Source organism: Tauraco erythrolophus, chromosome 1, assembly GCF_009769465.1.
Source record: "Tauraco erythrolophus isolate bTauEry1 chromosome 1, bTauEry1.pri, whole genome shotgun sequence".
Classification (NCBI taxonomy): Eukaryota; Metazoa; Chordata; class Aves; order Musophagiformes; family Musophagidae; genus Tauraco; species Tauraco erythrolophus.
Window position 1 is genome coordinate 42,714,840 of NC_141465.1, and position 19,303 is coordinate 42,734,142.

The following is a 19,303-nucleotide window of genomic DNA, read 5'->3' on the forward strand; positions in this document are numbered from 1 at the left end:
TTTCTTTCAGTCCAGTTATGCTGTGGCCTCATTGCAGTGTGGCCACCTGTTTCCTTTTTCCCTAATATTTGTATTTTTGCAGAAAAGGAATAGTAACGCAGAATCCGCTGCTTTTTTACATTCAGTAAGGAAAGCAATTCATGCAGAAAGCTATACATTCTTCATTTTTCTGTATGTAAACAATTGTGAATTTTTTCAAACCTGACGCTACTACTTATTCTACATTAGAAGTTCACTTTCATAAAGTGCTTTGTATATCGGAGAGATCCTCTCAAGTGTGGTGTACAAGAAAAACATTCTTAACAGTCTTCACAGATACTCCACAACATACTTTCGCTCATATTCACTCCAGTTTATTATAAGTTATCATGTTACACATATCAAGAAAGTTGAATTTTAATTCACTGTCAGATTCATCAAAATAAGATCCATTTAGAAGTGCCACTCTATTATCAAGAGGTTGATGAGACAGCTAGCAAGAGAAAGTAGTACCTTATCTAATATCAGGGAAAAAAACTCACGAATTTCCACTGTGGTTAAAATGTTGGTATTTGAAACTACTTTTCTTTCCACTCACCACTAGGGAAATTCTCCATATCCTTTTTTCACAAATGACATGCTGGGAGATGCGTCTCCTCATCTATACTCCCAAGCAGCTGAGTAATAACTGCGTTATCTTCCCTTTGGTCATTTCAGGTAAATAGGAAATGACCTTGACATTGACTTGTGATAGATAAGGGAAATATTCAGAATCAGGCTTTAGTCTCTTGAAATATAATATATGAAAGTAATTTCAGTGGTTTTCCTTACTTTTATCAGGTGGCAGCTGCTAATAATGATAGTAACGTCTTACTAGTAATATAATTTATCAAGTTCATTCATTTGCAATAACATTTCTGACCTCTGAAACACTATTCCCCATTGTTCATTACTTACTTACTGTCTCTACCCAACTAGTTTCAACTTTTTCATTTTGAGCATTGTTCCTGTTACAGGATTGAACTCTAACTCCACAATTATTATTTTAACTGCTACTGCTTTAATTTTATCTGCTTTCTGGATATTCACAAGGAATTAAACAGAACAGGGACACAGAATACAATTTTACATCAGTTGACATATTTTATACAACTTCTTCCTCCCTTTATACTTACTGATATCATATGAACTGGTATTCCTTTCCACCTGCTCAGCTATTTCATCCCATAGTGCATGTGCACAACTATGTGTCTCTACTGAAAAATAACTCTAAAGCTAAAGTAGGAAATAGCAGTGGAAAACTGAAGCAAGTAAAATGATCAAGGAGATCTATACTGCCAAGCTGAGCATATGTATTGCTTTGTGCCAAACTAATCAGATCAAAATGGGGATGGAAAGAACGTAACTGTATCATTTAGGCTTCTGATGAAAGAAGATCTTCACAGACATAAGGTTCAGATGGAACTGAAACAAGCAGTGCAACTAATTTCAGAATTCATAAGAAGAAATGAAAATGTTTAGACAAAGGTCTAGACTTTGAAAATACGCAATTATTGAAATTTCACAGAGTATTCTCATGTTTTGAGAGATGTTGTCATTTCTATGCTGGTAATTTATTTTTGGGTTTTTTAGTATTTTAATGAAAAGTGCAAAAACTGGAATACATAAAATCGAATAAGTGGGAAATGATCTGATAGTTAAAGATTAGAATAAAATCTAGTATTGTGAAGACCAGTGGCAGTTCGTAAAATTAGGATCTTCTACTGTTTCCTAATTTAGAGCTTATATCTTTTCTATTATTCTGCTACTAAGCTTCCAATTAATTTAACTTAATTAACACTTGAACTAAAGTACAAAATTTTAGGCTTACCACATGCTTTGAGATTCATGTTTTGACACATATCATTGAAATTATATAGTGCTTTGATGTTGAAATCAGATTTTTTTCTTTGAAGGAATAATCCCTACTTTTGTTGTCCTTCGCACTTGCAAATTTATGTTTTTCCTTTGGTTGCAAACCAAGGTATGTTTTCAGTGTTGATCTGCTGCTAAATAAGGCAAAGTTGAAAATATTTGATTTATATGCAAAGGACTAAGCTGGATTTTTAGAAAGATGTTCCAGTTGAAGTTGTCCTTTCTTCTATTTTTTGTCTTTTTCACTCTGGCCTTCCTTGCCAGCTTATAATACTCTTTAATCAAGCCTGTGTTCCGTTGTAGGCCGATTTGGAGGAAAGCATCTCACAGCCCTGTTTTCACTCTTCTGTAGGTGTTGCCTTATGGCCACTGTTTCTATTGGTCGTCTCCCTTAGAAAAGAACATCAGACCTTCCCTGATAAAACTTAACAGTCTTTCTTAAATATAAGGGAAAGAGATTAGATACTAAAGGAGATCAAACTGGGTAAGCACTGGCTGATTATCCTGAGACAACAAATGAATAAAAACAGGACAGGGGAGGAAGGAGGCCAAAAGCAAAAATGTAGAAAAGAGAATTGGAGTGGGACACAAGTCATTGCTTGCTCATCCCTGGACATGTCCAAGAATTTGTAGAGAGACATCAGAGACAGCATGGCAGTGGGAGGGCTGTACGTTCCATCAGCATCAGAATCCCGCCTCAGGGGTGGAACTCCTGGAACTGTGAATAACAAGCATGGAATACTGTAAATAAAAAGGTAGAGAAGATTCTGGAAGGCCCCATCTGCTTGCATCCTTCTCTGCCACAGAAAGGGCATAAATCTGGACACCCAGTCATCATGTTCATGTCCATTACCCCATGGAGGTTTTCTCAAATTATGCTTCTGGTGAGCACTGCAGAATTAGCTCGGGAAACAAGCTGTCCACCAAGACAGTCTGCATTAGTACTTTGGTTTAATAGGTGGACTTGTAATCACCTTAAACTCATCAGGCTCTAATTTGATTAGCCAGCTTGCCATTAGTGAAACTTGGTGGAATGAATCCCATGACTCGAGTGCAGCTATCAATGGCTACAGGCTGTTCAGAAGAGACAGATGAGGAAAGAGGGGCAGAGGCATTGCCCTCTACATCAAGAAATGGATAGAGCGTGAAGAGCTGTCTTTGAAGAATAGCCACAAGCAGGTTGAAAGCTCATGGGCAAGAATGAGAGACCGAGGCAACAAAGGGAACCTTATGGTTGGTGTCTACTACAAGCTGCCTGATCAAGGGGAGCCAATTGATGAAGCTGCCTTATTCTAGCTCGCACTCACAGTTTCTTGTCCTACTGGGGGACTTCAACCACCCTGACATCTGCTGGAAAAGTAGCATGGTGCGCTATAGGCAATCCACGAGACTCCTATAGTTCATTGAGGATTACTTCTTAAGCCAGGTAGTAGACAGCCCTACCAGAGGGGATGAAATACTGGACCTGTTGGTCACCAACACAAGTGCCCTAATCGGTGACTTCAAGACTGGAGGCATCCTGGGCTGCAGTGGTAACATGCTGGTGGAGTTCACAGTCCTGATGGATATGAGTCAGGTGAAAAGTAAAGTCAGGACCCTGAATTTTAGGAAAGCAAACTTCCAGCTCTTCAAGGAGTTAGTCAATAAGACTCCCAGGGACAAGGGAGAACAGAGCTGGCAGATCTGTAAGAACACTTTCCACAGAGGACAAGAGCTCTTGATCCCCAGGTGTAAGAAATCAGGAAAGGAAGACAAGAGACTGAAATGGCTGAGACAAGACTGGCTGATCAAACTAAAGGGTAAGAAGGACATCACAGGCAGTGGAAGCAGGGACAGGCATGCTGGGAAGAGTATAGAGATGCTGCCCAGTTGTGTAGGAGTGAGGTCAGGAAGGCCAAGGCACAACTGAAGCTAATCTTGTCAAGGGACGCAAAGAGTAGTAAGAAAGGCTTCTACATGTCAGCCAGAAAAGGAAGGTCAAAAAAAAGTGTACCCCCTGTGATGAGCAAGACTGTCAAACTGGTAACAACAGATGAGAAGGTGACTGAGGTACTCAACAACTTTTTTGCCTCAGTCTTCACTAGGAATCTCTCTTCCCATACCTCTCGAGTATATGGACCACAAGGCAGTGACTGGGGGAACAAAGTCCTTCCACTGTAGGAGACGATCCGGTTCACATCCACCTGAGGAACATGAACATACATAAGACGGTGGGACCTGACGAGATGCATGCCAGACACTTGAGGGAATTGGCTGATGTAGTTGTCAAACCACTGTCATGATATTCGAAAAGTCATGACAGTCAAGTGAAGTCTCTGGAGACTAGAAAAAGGGAAACATTGCACCCATTTTCAACAAGGTTAGAAAGGAGGACCCTGAGAACTACAGAACTGTCAGCCTCACCTCTGTACCTGGGAAGACCATGGAACAGATCCTCCTAGAAGCTATGCTAAGGCACATGGAGGACAAGGAGGTGATTTGACACAGCCAGCATGGCTTCACCAAGGGCAAGTCCTGCCTGACCAACCTAGTGGCCTCCTATGATTGAGTGACTACATCAGTGGACATGGAAAGACGTCATCTATCTGGACTTCTTTAAGGCCTTTGACACAGTCCCCCACAATATCTTTCTCTCTGAATTAGAGAGAGATAGATTTGATGGGTGAACTGTTCAGTAGATGAAGAATTGATTGGATGGTCACATCCAGAGAGTGTAGCGGTAAACATTTCAATGTCCAGATGGAGATGGGTGACAAATGGTGTCCCCCAGGGATGTGTATTGGGACTGTTAAATATCTTCATCAATGACAGTGGCATCGAGTGCGCCCTCAGCCACTTTGCAGGCGACACCAAGCTGAGTGGTGCAGTTGACATGTCTGAATGATGGGATGCCATCCAGAGGGACCTGGACAAGCTCAAGAAGCGGGCCTTTGTGAACCTCCTGAATTCAAGGTCCTTTGCTTGGGTTGGGGCAATCCCCAGTATCGATACAGGCTGCCAATGAAGGACTTGAGAGCAGCTCTGCAGAGAAGGACTTGTGAGTACTGGTGGGTGAAAAATGGGACATGAGCCGGCAACATGCACTTGCAGCCCAGAAAGCCAAGTGTATCTTGGGCTGCATCAAAAGAAGCATGACCAGCAGGTCGAGGGAGGTGATTCTGCCCCTCTGCTCTTCTCTTGTGAGACTCCACCTGGAGTACTGCATTAAGCTCTGGAGCTTTTAGCACAGGAGAGAAAAGGACCTGTTGGAGCAGGAGGCGGGCCACAAAAATGATCAGAGAGATGGAACACCTCTCCTGTGAGGAAAGGCTGAGAGAGTTGGGGTTGTTCAGCCTGGAGAAGAGAAAGCTCTGGGGACACCTTGTTACAGCCTTTCAGTACTTTAAGGGATCCTATAACAGAGATGAGGATAAACTTTTTAGCAGGACTTGTTTCGACAGGAAAAGGGGTAATGGTTTTAAACTAAAAGAGGGTAGATCTAGAATAGATATAAGGAAGAAATTTTTTACAATGAGGGTGATGAAACACTGGAACAGGTTGCCCAGAGAGGTAGTAGATGCCTCATCCCTGGAAGAATTCAAGGCCAGGTTGAATGGAGCTCTGAGCAATTCGACCTAGTTGAAGATGTCACTGTTCTCTTCAGGGGGTTGAACTAGATGACCTTTATAGGTCCCTTCCAACTCAAAGTATTCTATAATTCTGTGACAGTTTGATGCCAAAGTTTTTGGGTTGTTTGGTTTCTTTTTTTAAAAAAAGGCAAGCAGACAAAATCCCTGGGATCCAGAATCTAAGAAACTGTTTTCTGTACAGTGGCATGTAAAACCTTACCTGGATCTTACAAGGTATTGCCTTGTTAAATACTTATCCACGCTTATCTGTGACCCAAACTTTCTGAGTTTGAGGAAAGTACTTATTTACTTATTTGCTGTTCTTTTAATCTCCATAGTAAAAATAATGACATTAAATTTATCTGTATAATGAACTGATTCATATTGACCTAGATTTCTTTATTCTTTATTTATTAAAAATATTTTAATCATGTTTGTGCTATAATTTAGCACAGAAGCTAACTTTTAGGTAGAGGCTGCATTTACTTATGCCACTTATATTAAAAGTAGGATTTATTTTACTTTCCTTTCTTTTGTGATTATTTTTTAAAACAGTAGGTTAAAGTACAGTCTGTCACCAAAACCAATCTTTCATCTTCTGTTTTTCTGGATTGAATATACCTTAGTATATGGTTGATTACCTCCCCCACCTCAGAACTTTACAAATTTTTCTTTCTCTCTCTTGTGATAGACCTAATATGCTTGATTAATGTTGATTGGAAGCAGATTAATTTAAATTTCAGATCTTCACAAGTCAGCTTGGATTTTTATCTGCCTATGATTACCTATTTACTTTCAACAATATTTCTGTGGAACTTGTTTGCATTAATATTAGAGCCACTAAACATTAGCGATTAACATTCAAAAGTTGTAAGAAATATGAAACTGTGAAATTAGGCCAAGGTCTGCATAGATATTAACACATAAGGGAAATGAATGCATTTTTAATTGTTTTTTTTTTTTTTCATATCTGGGGCCATTCTGGAAAAGCAGAGTTCTTATATTTAACAAGATTAAGATTGAAAAAGTAATTTGAGTCATTGGTTAGTTTTTATTAAATAAGATATTATGGAGTGGCTACAGTGAAAAATGGAGATGATTTACCATATGACAAATCAACTTCTTGCATTACAAATATCACTGAAGTACGATCTAATAAATCATATGCAGAGTATATGTAGAGAGGTTATAACAAATCAATATTTTCAACCAAATTTGTAAGAAATGTATGTGTCACAAGACAGTTGTTTCTTTTCATTGTCTCAGCTGGTGGTTGTTTGACTTAGTTTTTATGGTTGTTTTTTCAGAAACCTTCATTGCTTTCGTGTCTCTGATGGGTTTAGATTTGTTGTCATCTGTAAAATACCATCATTGGACATTAGACATTAGTACAGAGCAGTAATACTTCTATATCTGGGCAATATGACAACAATGCTTCCATTAATGATGTTTAACTTCACAGGGAATTTGTATTTTACTATATGTATCAGAAACTTCATGTTTTGCAAATTTTAAGTGTGTGGCTTAAGTAAAAAAGTGCTTAAAAGCAAAGAATATTGTGAAACTCATTTTTCTTGATAGGGAAAACTAACCATACTTTTTGGCTGATTTTAATAATTAACTGCTGTTGTTTCTTATCCCTGTCCAAGCCCTGTATTTGCTGTTGTGATTTTTTTTTTTTTTTTTTTAAGTACAGATGGTTTCTCCCCTAGTATATGTTTGTAATGTTGCCCATTGTGAAGTATGGGGACACCTCACCTCTCTAGCTATAGAAAACAATCTGGGAAGGACAGCATGGAGCTTTGTGTTGGCTTATTTATTTCCAACCTGTTCCTATATTTACTCCAAGTGCTTCAGTGCTGTTGGATATGAACTATGCCGTTCACTGATCCTTACTTTTTAATATTGTTGGCATAGAAGAATGTGGTTAGTTAAAAACCTAACAATTTTGAATGCAAATTAGAGAACCAAGTGGCTCAATCAGTATTGCTGGTATATTTCTTCATTATTTTTCCTCACTGTATTTATGCGTATTTGGACCCAGCTGCCAATTCTGAACACCTTGTAAGAAAACACATACTTATAAATATCTAGATTCAAGAGGTTAAGAAAGGTTAGATATCATTCAAATGATCAATTTCATGTTTTTACTATTGCTTTTCCTGATCAAAAATTGACCTTTAAAGCAGTTTCATATACTGAGATAATACTAAGATTTTTTTTCTGATGTATTATGAGTAGAATAGTGGAATAACAAAAAAAAAAAAAGAGAAGCCTGATGCTGGGGTTTGTTTTTAGTTTGTTTGTTTGTGTGTGGGTTTTTGTTTGTTTGGTTGGTTTTTTTTTTTTTTTTTTTTTTGGTTGTTGTTGCTGGTTTTTTTTGTGGGGGAAGCTTGTGTCTGCGGTTTTTGGTTGTGTTTTTTTTTTTTCTTAGGAAAGAGTGTGTTTTGACTGACTTGCAAGATACCTGCCATAATAATTCAATTGATTGGACTACTCTTCCCTTCCCTTCTTCTCACTAGTGTATAAAACTTGTATTTTAACATTTTATGTAAATGCATATGTGTGTAGTGCTGAATTGCTTTCAATGATGTTGCATTTTTTTCCACCAAAAAAATGGCTTCTGGTATTTTTTTCAGGTGTCCAAAGATCTTCCAGAGAAACAAAAAGAAATAGAGATTCTGCTAAAGGATTTTATTGAACTCGATGAACAACTAAATCAGGTGATATTGTGGGTAACGCCTGTCAAGAACCAGCTGGAGCTTTACAACAAAGTGGGCCAGCCAGGAGCTTTTGATATTAAGGTAAAATTTATCCCATTTTTAAAAAGAATCAGGATAGTTAGTGGTCAAAAAGTCAGTGCAGCATCAGGTATATAATTTGTATTAAAAATATAGCTTTGAGGCAGAAGTCAACAATAGTCTTCAGAAGTTCAAAGTTCTATGAATTAAGCAAAAATTTTATTTTCCATTAAATGGTTTCTAGTGATAGGACGGTTTAGAACCAATAGTTATTAAACATAAGCTATTATTTTTACCATATTATACACATAAAACAATAACCCTAAAAGTTGATACATCAAATTTTAATACAAAGCTAACTAAAATTCAAAATATCAGACTGGACTATTCAAACTATTTCATTCAAGTTAATATGACTCCATGAAAATCTGAATAGTTAGGGACACATCATTATTCTCATATTGCAAGGAAAGATGTCTAACTGCACAGGTAACATTCCAGTAACCAACAAAGCTGATTGTCTAGTAACTGTGAGCAAAATATTTGTAATCTGATTCTTGATATGTATTTAGGTATATTAAAAAAAGCCTGTATATGGGTTAGGTGAGGCCAGAGAAATTATAGATGGAAAACACTGATTAGAATCAACTGGCCTGCTGGGTGTGTACTTAGACTTTTTGGCCTTGCATTTTATGTCCATGCATATATGAGCTTATCTTCACATAAATCAGAGAAATATTTAAAATATAATAGCTTACTGAAATCCGTGAAATTTCTTTGGTTTATAGTAGCTGAGCATTTTTTTTTTCACCTAGGTAAACATTAAACAGAAGACACTGAGTTTTATATTCAATTTAATGATGCACTTTTCAGTGAAAAAAGAAAAAGCTATAAATATTTAAAACTTTTCTTGCCTTGTATGAAATGGAATAATACCTGCTTCTGAAGATGTGCGGTTTTGCTGAGCATGTTTATTAAATTCACTTTAACTTTGTTTCTTTTAAGGTACTGTTTTAATACCAAAATGCTTTTTATGTCATACAATCACATTATATAAAACAGTGAATTGCAAGTCCTATTGCAGTCCTATAATTGACAGAATGAGTTCAGCAATGACATTCATTCCCTTTTTAAAAGATAAATTTAGTATAGCTCTTTGCAAATGTCTGTGTATATACTGAATGTGTGATGGAATTTTGCTTTCAAGAAAATGATCTATCCTTATTTCCTGTATTTTATCAAAAATTTTTAGATGATTCATCCATTTTTTTCCTTATCCTTTTCTATTCTCTTTCCTTTATTATTGAGTGATTCCACCATTGAAGTTTATATAAAAGCAGGACTAAATTGCTGCAAATTGTAAGAGTATAGGTTTTCATACTGCTTGTGAAAGAAATGTTCTGCTTGGCTCTTTCAGTCCTCTTATGGTGATGTGACAGGAATATTTCTGAAAAACTGTTGAAAGAATAGAAAAAAATAAAAAAAATCTGTAGTCCTGAAGTGGCAGGATGAAATCATGTATGTCTAGAGAGGTATAATAGAATGATCTCCTTTTTTCTCTTTAACCTAGACATCATTGACAAATATTCTGCCAAGTATTCCTTTTGTCATAAATATTAATATAAACAAGAGCCCCTGAAAAAAGCCCTCACATACTGTTGGAATATTAAAATTTTATATGAAAGACCTGTTCTATCAAAACGGTTACAGCTATCGCATGATATATGGCAACCCTGCAGCTGACTTTGAACAGGCAACTATTTGTCATCTCTCAGTGTTGTGCGTAGAATTAGTATCATTTGTTCGATATATGGTCGGAAGAGACTGCTCTGATCATCCAGTCAAACCTGCTCTAAAAAGTAATCCGTTCAGTTTTCTGAGTTATTTCCTCCTTAAACTGCAGCACACCTTTCGCAAAAACAAATAAAGCAAAACCAGACTGGTTTCTAATTTCTGGGTGTGGACAGTCATCCACATCTTGTAGTAAATTATTTCAACAGTTGAGTAAAAAACCTGCACGTTTTTCCTCGGATGAGTTTGTTTAGCTTCATCATTCAGTCACTGCTTGCTTTGCAAAACTATAGAGAGCTCCAGTACTGAATTCACAGACAGTAATCGAATTTTCTCCTAAACTCTGCTTGTTAACCATCAGTACTGTTGTTCTAATTCAGACAAGAAAGCAAATATAGAGTATCTAACGAGTATTAGTTCAAAAAGCAATTATTGTTGTGGTCAAAGTAATTATTTCTATGGTCCTAATAGTAATGTGGTTATATTTAATCACAAGCTTATTTTGACTAAGTCAGCGAATCAGAGCCTAAGTAGGTGGCAAATGTTGCTATAATGGAAGGTATAGTCACTTCTGCATTGTGTCCTTAATGGAATATTTAAGGACCTACATGAGCACTTTGAAATGCATTTATTCTGATCCAGCCATCCAAGTTTAATATACTTAAACCTTTTAGGAATATGTTATTCTGAACATGTGGATATAGACCTATACTTCACACTTTGAAACAGTTTTGCCTACGGCATCAACAATCTGTGGAGCTCCAGAATTATGGCTAAAGTCGTGCAAACATTGACCTTTGTTTCTTCCTACTGACTGTTCTGCTGAGATTTGTTTACTTCACCTGCAAGAAAAAGAATAAGGGGAATCCTGGAAGGGAGGGTAATAAGTGATGCTTCACTAGTTGTTTGGCAGCTTAAGAAAATACCTTTGGAAAGTCTAACCAACTTTTTCTCTTGATTTCTCTCAGTTTCCTTTTACTTTAAATGTTTATTTCTTCATAGTCCTGTTTAATCCTAATTCTATGTATGTTAGGACCCCAGGTCATCTAGAATTTTGATTAGATATTCCCAGACCTTTTTCTTACAGGAAGAATCCCAGAAGGCTTTAAAAAACTGTTAGATTCAGAAGTCAGGTTTCAGTTTAACAGAACTAGATTAATAGGGCTTTCTTCAATATCTAAAAATCAAAATGACTGGAGAAGACAAAACAGAAGTGAAAGCTTTCCTATCACAATCTACTGCAACTGTGACTAAGATACATTTAACATTCTGCAATCTGTTTCAGTCAGATTGCACTTTTTAAATGTAGCCCATATAACATTTTTGGAGTGTTAAGGCTTTAGAAAAATACTTTAGGAAGGAGTTAAAGGGTTTTTTACAGTCAAAAAAGAACCACCTATATCCAAAATGTACATGTGTGCATACACACATAATAAGTAAGTTTTGTCAGTGAGTAAGTAAATGTTTGTCCGAAGAGAAAATAGAGACCATTTCAAAACAGTTATCTGTTCATCCAAGGAATTAATACAAAGTTACAACCACCATTTGTATAACTAGAACTCAGTGTTGGGCAGAAGTCTGACATTTCATTTTTCAATCATTGTCTTTTTGAATTTGCCTGATTTTTCCATTCAGTGCATATACGTGTTATTCTGAGATTTATTATCTCTTCTGCATAATCCTATGAAAACAAAGTCTCCTTACCAGAGATAAGGAGCTAAAGATAGTAGAGAGCTTCAGGACAAATGCCTTTGACCTGCTTTGGATCTCTGGAAAGTTACAGATTTGCTGGCCATATGTGCAAGACCTTGATAGCAATTGGCCAAGTGGACAGTGAATGTCTGGTAAAAATCCTTTTTGATGGTATCTCTTTGTCCGAATTTCATGTCTTGAATTTTTCAACAGGGAGATGTGTTCTGCACTGTGGCTAACACTATCTTTAGGCATACAGGTTTTATGGTTGTAGTTCCATGGCTAAGGTTTTATTAAATTCTGCACTTTATGTGCGGTTTCACCTTCTGAGTTATCCATTATATTCTCAAAATCTGCTTAGTTTTGGCTGTAGAATCAATCTTAAATTAGTCAAAGAATCCCTTACCTAGTTTGGATCAAACTGTATGTTAAACAGCATCTTTTCTCCTTTCCTCCTTTGTTGTTCTTTTTTTTGTTTATTTATGTTTGGTTGTTTTTTTTTTTATACAATGACAGCAAAAATAAAGGGTACATAGAAAAATACTTAGATCTACATAGAAATTCCAGATGTTCATCCGACCTCATTCCATATTCCTCTCTATTTTTCTGGTTGAACATGCTCCTTACCTCTTCAGGAGAGCTCAGGATGTGCAGGATGGAAGGAAGGATATGGGGAGAGGGCACAGAGGAGAGGAGGGAGGTAGTAGTGCCCGCTCCTCCACCTCCTACCTCCTAAGAGCCTTAGGAGTGAGCATACCTCCTCCAGCCATAGGAGGAGGTTAAAGATGCACTTCCTAGAAATTCCTCCAGGTCTTTGTCTCAGCACTGCTGTTTCCCCTAGAAGACATTTTTCCAGGGGGACTGTGAGAGATGCAGGTGACTACAGATGATGAGGACACAGAGAGGAGGAACAGAAATGCAAGTTCCTGTGTTTTAAGGCATGGATGGAGAAATGATACTCTGGATAGGGAATGACTTGACAAAACACAGAAATTCCTGTTCCCACTTCTAGCTCACTGAAATCCCGCTGACCCTTCCAAATCTTCTTCTGCAAACACTTTATGCTTTCCAGCCACCATGCCTCCAAATCCTCTTGCAAACTCACTGGTCTTTTCTCCCTGTTTATTTAGTTTCCCAGTCTTTTCCCTTATTCCCTCCTTACCTTCTGGGTCATCACTCACCCCTCCTGTACTCCTCTGTAATTGAGTCCTCTTTTCCAAGGTTTACACAACCTTGATTTTTGCCTATACTGCTAAAGAAACTTTGAATCGTCTCTGGGTGTAGTATTTATACCTGTTTACTGCCCATGGTGATCACTTGCCATGTATTTAAAATAGCATACTGTGTTCATTTTTGGCAGATAAAAATAGACTATCCTTAAAAAATTAAATAACTACTTTTTCTTAAAAATAACTTATATTTGGGTCTTGTCCTTGATAAGCTTTGAATGACAATAGGAAAGCTGTCAACTCTTGTCAATCACTTCATTATACACTTGACAACCTCCAGTTAGAACATGAGAAAGGAGGATGGCTGAGGAGTAGCAAACCTAATTGCAGACAAATAAAAGAAAATTCACCCACATGAGAGAATGAAAGTGTAGACTGGACATTGCTGTATTTTTCCTTCCATCAGCCTTCACTTGCCGGTGTCTGCTTGACAGGGTAGGCCAGATAAGTCAGATTTTAAGTATTTATTGTTTCTTTTACCTTTTCATTTTGTTAGCATCCTTTTAAATGAGTAGTTTTGATATGCAATAAGAGGTAACATAGTTCATCTACATGAGCACATAAGGAATATGTACTGCAGAGGTTTATCTCACTGTATTCTGACATCTGTGTCTGATTTGGCAAAAGGCTGAACTGTGAAAACTTCTGATGATGAAATATTGTTTGATTATTTAAACTACACCAATTTTCAGTGCATTATTAAGATCTGCAGTAAATGGCAATTCGATCAACTCATATAACCTACAGCTCAATATTCTGCACATAAATCAATTATTGATCTTTCCAGAATTGTTTTTGTCAGAATTTGAGGGGCAACCTGTTCAATGGTTTTCTTGTGAGCTTTGAGCATTTAGATTTTAAAAAGTCTGTATCCAAATATCTTCTAAAAAAAAGCTATTCCAAGTGCAAGAATATGAAACAGTACTAGCTGCAAATGGATTCTGAAAATGTGGCACAGCTTTCCTAATGAGTAATCCTTATAAATAGTTCAATCTGTAATGGACTTTGCAGCCTTAATGATGGATTGCAAAACATATCTGTGTCCCAGTGTCTCAGCACAGGAAAGATTTTTTGAAAGATGATGAAGTATTTGATATGTGTGGTAGTATTTTTCTAGGAAATAATGGATGGCTAGTAAATCAAGATATGATTTAGTTCCTGAAAGCATATACTTTTTAGAAGCATGAATGAATTGCTTGGAAGTTAGTGAGGTTGTACCTCAACTTTGTCTTTTGGCTTCCTCTTTGTGCTATTAATAACACCTCAGGTACTGTTCGGAGTCCCAGAGAAAAGTGTGGTTAATATGAACAAGCAAATAAATATAGGAAGGAACTTACAGAAATGACAGAACAGTTTACCAAGGCACTAGTGAAGTCAATACCAAAACTATAGCTTGCTTCAGTGTAGTTAGATTTTCAGAGATAGGATATTTCTTCTCCTATTCAGAAAATACAGTTTTCTAACATTCTCACAGTTTGAGTTCTTTTTCTTATGCTCTCTTCTTAAAAAAAAACATTCTTTGTCTTCAAAATACAATTCTTGAAAGCTCTTGGGCATTCTTCTTGATAATAGTATGTTATTTATGAAGCAGTAACTCCTCTACTGTAAGATTATATATTTTGCTCTACTGATCAGATACAATTTAAAGTAGTGGAATCTGAAGAAAAGCTTGTACAAATGACTGCTTATAGCTGCAAAAGATCCTATTAATTTTGGCTTAATTTGCTTTGAATTGATTACTACGTAGCAAATATTAGAGGCAAGGAATTTGTCTCTTCTCGATTTTTTGTACATTGGTAACAATATGAATTTTTGGGACTTGATGGACATTTGAATTAATCTGATCTAATTGACATTAAATTGATTCATATTTGAGTAAAAAATTATTTTTAGTTGGTTTTCTGAGTAGAAATAAAAACATACACCTGAAAGAATCTTAGCTCCTCACACTAAAGTGACTGATAACGTGGAAAATGCTCAATACTGTTGCAGATTTTGTGCTAAATTTCTGAGTAAACGTAGCTTTGAGATATTAGACATAGTGCTGTAAAGCTTAACTCTTGGGACATACTTTTGTACAGAGAGTCAAGCTGTTAGATGTGACAAATGCTGCAGTGAAAAATGATCATTGACGGGCGTGAATTCTTGTTAAATCATTGTTGTGGGTTAACCATGGTAGGCAGCTCAGGCCCACACAGCCACCTACTCGCTCCCCTCCTGCGGTATGGAGGAGAGCATCAAAACAGCAAAATTGAGAAACTTGTGGGTCAAGATCAAGACAGTTTAATAGGTAGAGCAAAGCTGTGCACACAAGCAGAGCAAAACAAGGAATTCATTCACTGCTTCCCATCTGCAGGCAAGTGTTCAGCCATCTACAGGACAGCAGGGCTCCATCTGACATGATGGTTACTTGGAAAGACGAACTCCTTAACTCTGAATGTCCTCCCTTCCTCCTTTTTCCCCACAGTTTTTTTGTTGAGCGTGACATCATATGGTGTAGGATATCACTTTGGTCAGTTGGGGTCAGCTGTCCCAGCTGAGTCCCTTCACAACTTCTTGTGCACCCCCAGCCTACTCACTGGTGGGGTGTGGTGAGGAGCAGAAAAAGCCTTGACTGTGCAAGCACTGCTCAGCAATAACAAAAATATCCTTGAATTATCAGTACTATTTTATCATAAATGCAAAACATGTATGGACTGCTTCTCTTCTGTATGTATGCCTCTTCTCTTCTGCTATATGTCTTCTTATGGGCTGCCGTGAAGAAAATTATCTTCATCCCAGCCATACCCAGTACATCTATGTAAATCTGTGCTGTGGCTGTTGTTTAATGCTGGGCACTTTTGAGTAGCATTTGATTACCAGTCTTTTTCATTCCTTACTTTGTGATTAGATTTTTCTTCATTCAGAGTGAGACTTACGGGTGAGATTTTTAAAAAGATAAACTTCTGATAACATACTTGGTCATGGTAATTTTAAAGAAAGTTACCACCACTAAGAATGTGGATATAACTTAGCCATACGCAGTTGCAAACCAGGCAGTTGGAAAGCAGCAAACTCAGTCTTTTCCAAACTTTAAGAAAGTAAATTCCATTTACTGAAATCTACCCCTGCCTCTGCTGCTGAAGCGATATAATGGAGGAGTAATCTTTACCATTTCTTCTGGTAATAAATGCCACTGTAACTATTGGAATGCAAACTGCACAGATATATCCTCATGAGTATTCCTTTTAAATGATGTGTTAAAGACTAATACCAGAAGATGGGTGTATCTGAAAATATGTTACAATCAACAAGCCAATATTAAAATAGTAATATATTTAGATTTTTCTTTCCAATATCCTTTTGTAGCCAGAAACTCCTCCAAAAATAATTCTTTATTTACTAAACTTGAAAAGAGGACGAAAATTTGCATATAAGCCCTGACCTAAGAGAGAAAAGAATAAACAACCAAGAACTAGACAATAACATAAATTAATGTCTCCCTCCCATGTTAAATGTTTTTTAACTCAGTTTATTTCAACTGTCATTATTCATGCAATGAGAGAGAAGAAATTCTGATTTCTTTCTTTCTGGCTTATAAGAAGAAATAAACAATTTTTGTGACTCAATGCATTTATGTTTATCATCAAATTTTACGTGGCAACAAAGTTGCTTATGGTGGTAGTCCAGATCTGCTACTATGACAATCTAAGTAACTTTTTTTCCTCTTAAGCTGCTGTCTTTCAGCATCTAAAAGAGCATGTAACTAGGAGAGAGCTTGTAAAATTATTGGTACTTCCCTTTTTTTCTTGCAAGATTTTCTCATTATGTTTTTCTGCCAAATTTCTTTGTCAGTTCTCCTGAGTTTGTTATTATCTCTCTTATATTATGCAGTGGAACTAAGACACAATCTGCAGTCTAGGTGGAACAGGAGCAGCTGTTTCATCCTGTGTCTTGTCCAGCCTCAAAATAAAATGTTCTGATTCATATCCAGTCTCAAAGAATTCTTCTTACCGGGCCTTTCCACAGTCCAACTGGATGATTAACTGTGCTTTATCGGTATATGACCACCATAGTCAAATTCTTTTCGTATGACATATCTGCAGGTCATGTCTTTACAGCTAATAATTTAATCTATCTTCAGTACCTCCAGGAAATTTCCTTTTCAGGACAGACAGCTGCAATGGATAGATACTGATTTCTCTGTATGGGGAAAAAATTACTACATTTCATCTCCTCTAGCTATACAGAGGAAGCTCACAAATTTCTGATAGCTGAAAGGAAAATGTGCTTTGGAAGAAACATTCTTTCATTCTGCAAAGTCGTGGGGGTAGCTATTTCAGCCACTCAAATTTTGTGTGGCTTAAATTTTGGGACCTTCTTAGTTCCATTTCATTGCAGAGAATGTACTCTCCTTTACCCTTTCTCCTTTCCCCTTTCCACTTTCCGCTTTCCCTTGGAATAAGAGGTATTGCAAGGAGTGAAATGATGAAAAACACCATCAAGTCTTAGTAGATACTGTGTTTGTATATTTTAAAAACTGCATAAAGGCTGCACTTACAGATTTAGAAAGTAGTTATGAAATCTGAAACTGAATTGTTGCACTTTCAGAAGGAAGAGGTCTTCCATGTAGTGCTCATTTCCACAAAATAATTGTTTCTTCACTAAAGCATCTCAAAAATTGTTCACATAGGTCAAGAGCTATAGTTGCATAAATTTTCCAGTCTCTCGTTAAAATCAGATGACCGTCTTTTGCACACTTTACTTTAAAAAGCTGGATATTCTTTTCTCCACTAAGATAACTTTTAACACTGCATTGAGATTGTACCTTGGGTCTTGCACATTTAAAAGAGGAGTGATTTAAGGTAATAGAAGAAAGAATGGTTATTTTATTTACTCATTAAAATGCATTTTTAGAAGCAAGTGCATAAAATTGCTTCTCTGCCAGTTACAGAAGATTTTTAGTGATAAAACAGTTTTACACTGAGCTCCTGCCTAGGCCACTAATTCAATGGTCTTTAAATTGAATTACTTGGGTAATTTTTTCTTTTTCATAAAACCCTAAGACATGAAGGTAAAGTAAATTCTGTAACTTAGATATTCGCAGAGCAGTTTCCTTCTACATAGAGATAAGTAAAATATTCAGAAAGTTATCAAACCTTTTAATCTGTTACATAGAAAAGAACAGAGGCAGAAGCTTGTTACTCCTTGAATTTTATCAAGATTGATTAAAGTCTTTATTTAGGAAGTTTAAATACTGGCAACTGCCTTTTCCCCCCAGTGGATTAGGTCCCATCTCAATATAGCCACAGAACTGTTAATAGCATGTCTTGGATGTATTTTAATAATATTGTATAAATACCTAAAATGAATGTTGAGAATGCCATTGACTGTACTGTACTGTCTGACCTATGATCAAGATTCAATGCTCACTGTGGTGTAGCTGAACTTTGTAGAATATTAAGTGTCCTTTGACCATTCTGCTTTGTGGTGGTTGAGCTTGTTAGTCTGTTCCGTGAACGGGAATGTGGAGAGCTGAGTCAAAAGGAAAAATGAGATCACTTATTTAGAATCAGAATTCTTGAAGATGGGAATATATTCACATTTTCTGTCCGCTTCCTTTTCTCTACTTATGAGGAAAAAATGAGGCACTTGGAACTTCACCGTATATTTATATTTTTTTCCCTAAAATATCTGACAATAGTAACTGGAAAGATAGACGTGAATATTTCAGTAAACCTTATTGGAGCTTTTCATGTGCATGCACAAGAAAGTCCACCTCAGAGAATTCTGGTTACAAGTTGCACTCTCCTTCATCTAAAAGACAAGAAAAACATCATTAAATGTAATTTTCTGTTATCAAGTCAAATATATATCGGGATTTATATATGATTATTTTGAAAAAGTCTTTTTCAAATGAAAAGCCTCCAAATTATTTTAGATTTTATATTTAATATATTTGCTTATTGAACATCACTGCCTTGTCTTGATCAGTGAAGTGAAGGGAAATTGCTCACTACTACTGTTTTCCTGTGAATAAATTCTCTTATTTAACCCTCATTTAATGTATCATCTGGATCAAAAGAGGTCATGACTTTTAAAATAAGTCACTATATTAATTTCAAAGTTATATTTTTTTTTATTTGAATGTTGTAATTAAGTTTCCGTTTTTACATTGCGTTTCACCATGAAGACACAGGTTTAATCACCCTGAGCTTCTCTTACTATCCCTGCAGAAAACATTCCAATGGACATAATCTCCTTGGGAAATTCACTCCAAAAGTTTTACCAGCATTACCAGGGAAGGTGAATCAGTGCTTGTGATTCTTAATATAGACCAATATACAGTCTGAAATGCTGCAGATACTTT

General features: G+C 36.6%; 1 protein-coding gene across 2 annotated transcripts in view; it reads left to right on the top strand.

Annotated features, from left to right (window-relative positions):
- DMD (dystrophin) overlaps positions 1-19,303 on the top strand; it is a 1,192,425-nt gene that overhangs the window by 797,151 nt on the left and 375,971 nt on the right. For both annotated transcript variants that reach the window (XM_086608718.1, XM_086608727.1), the window contains one exon: positions 8,141-8,305. In XM_086608718.1, the coding sequence (XP_086464844.1) occupies positions 8,141-8,305 (165 nt within the window). The remainder of the gene's footprint in view (positions 1-8,140; positions 8,306-19,303) is intronic.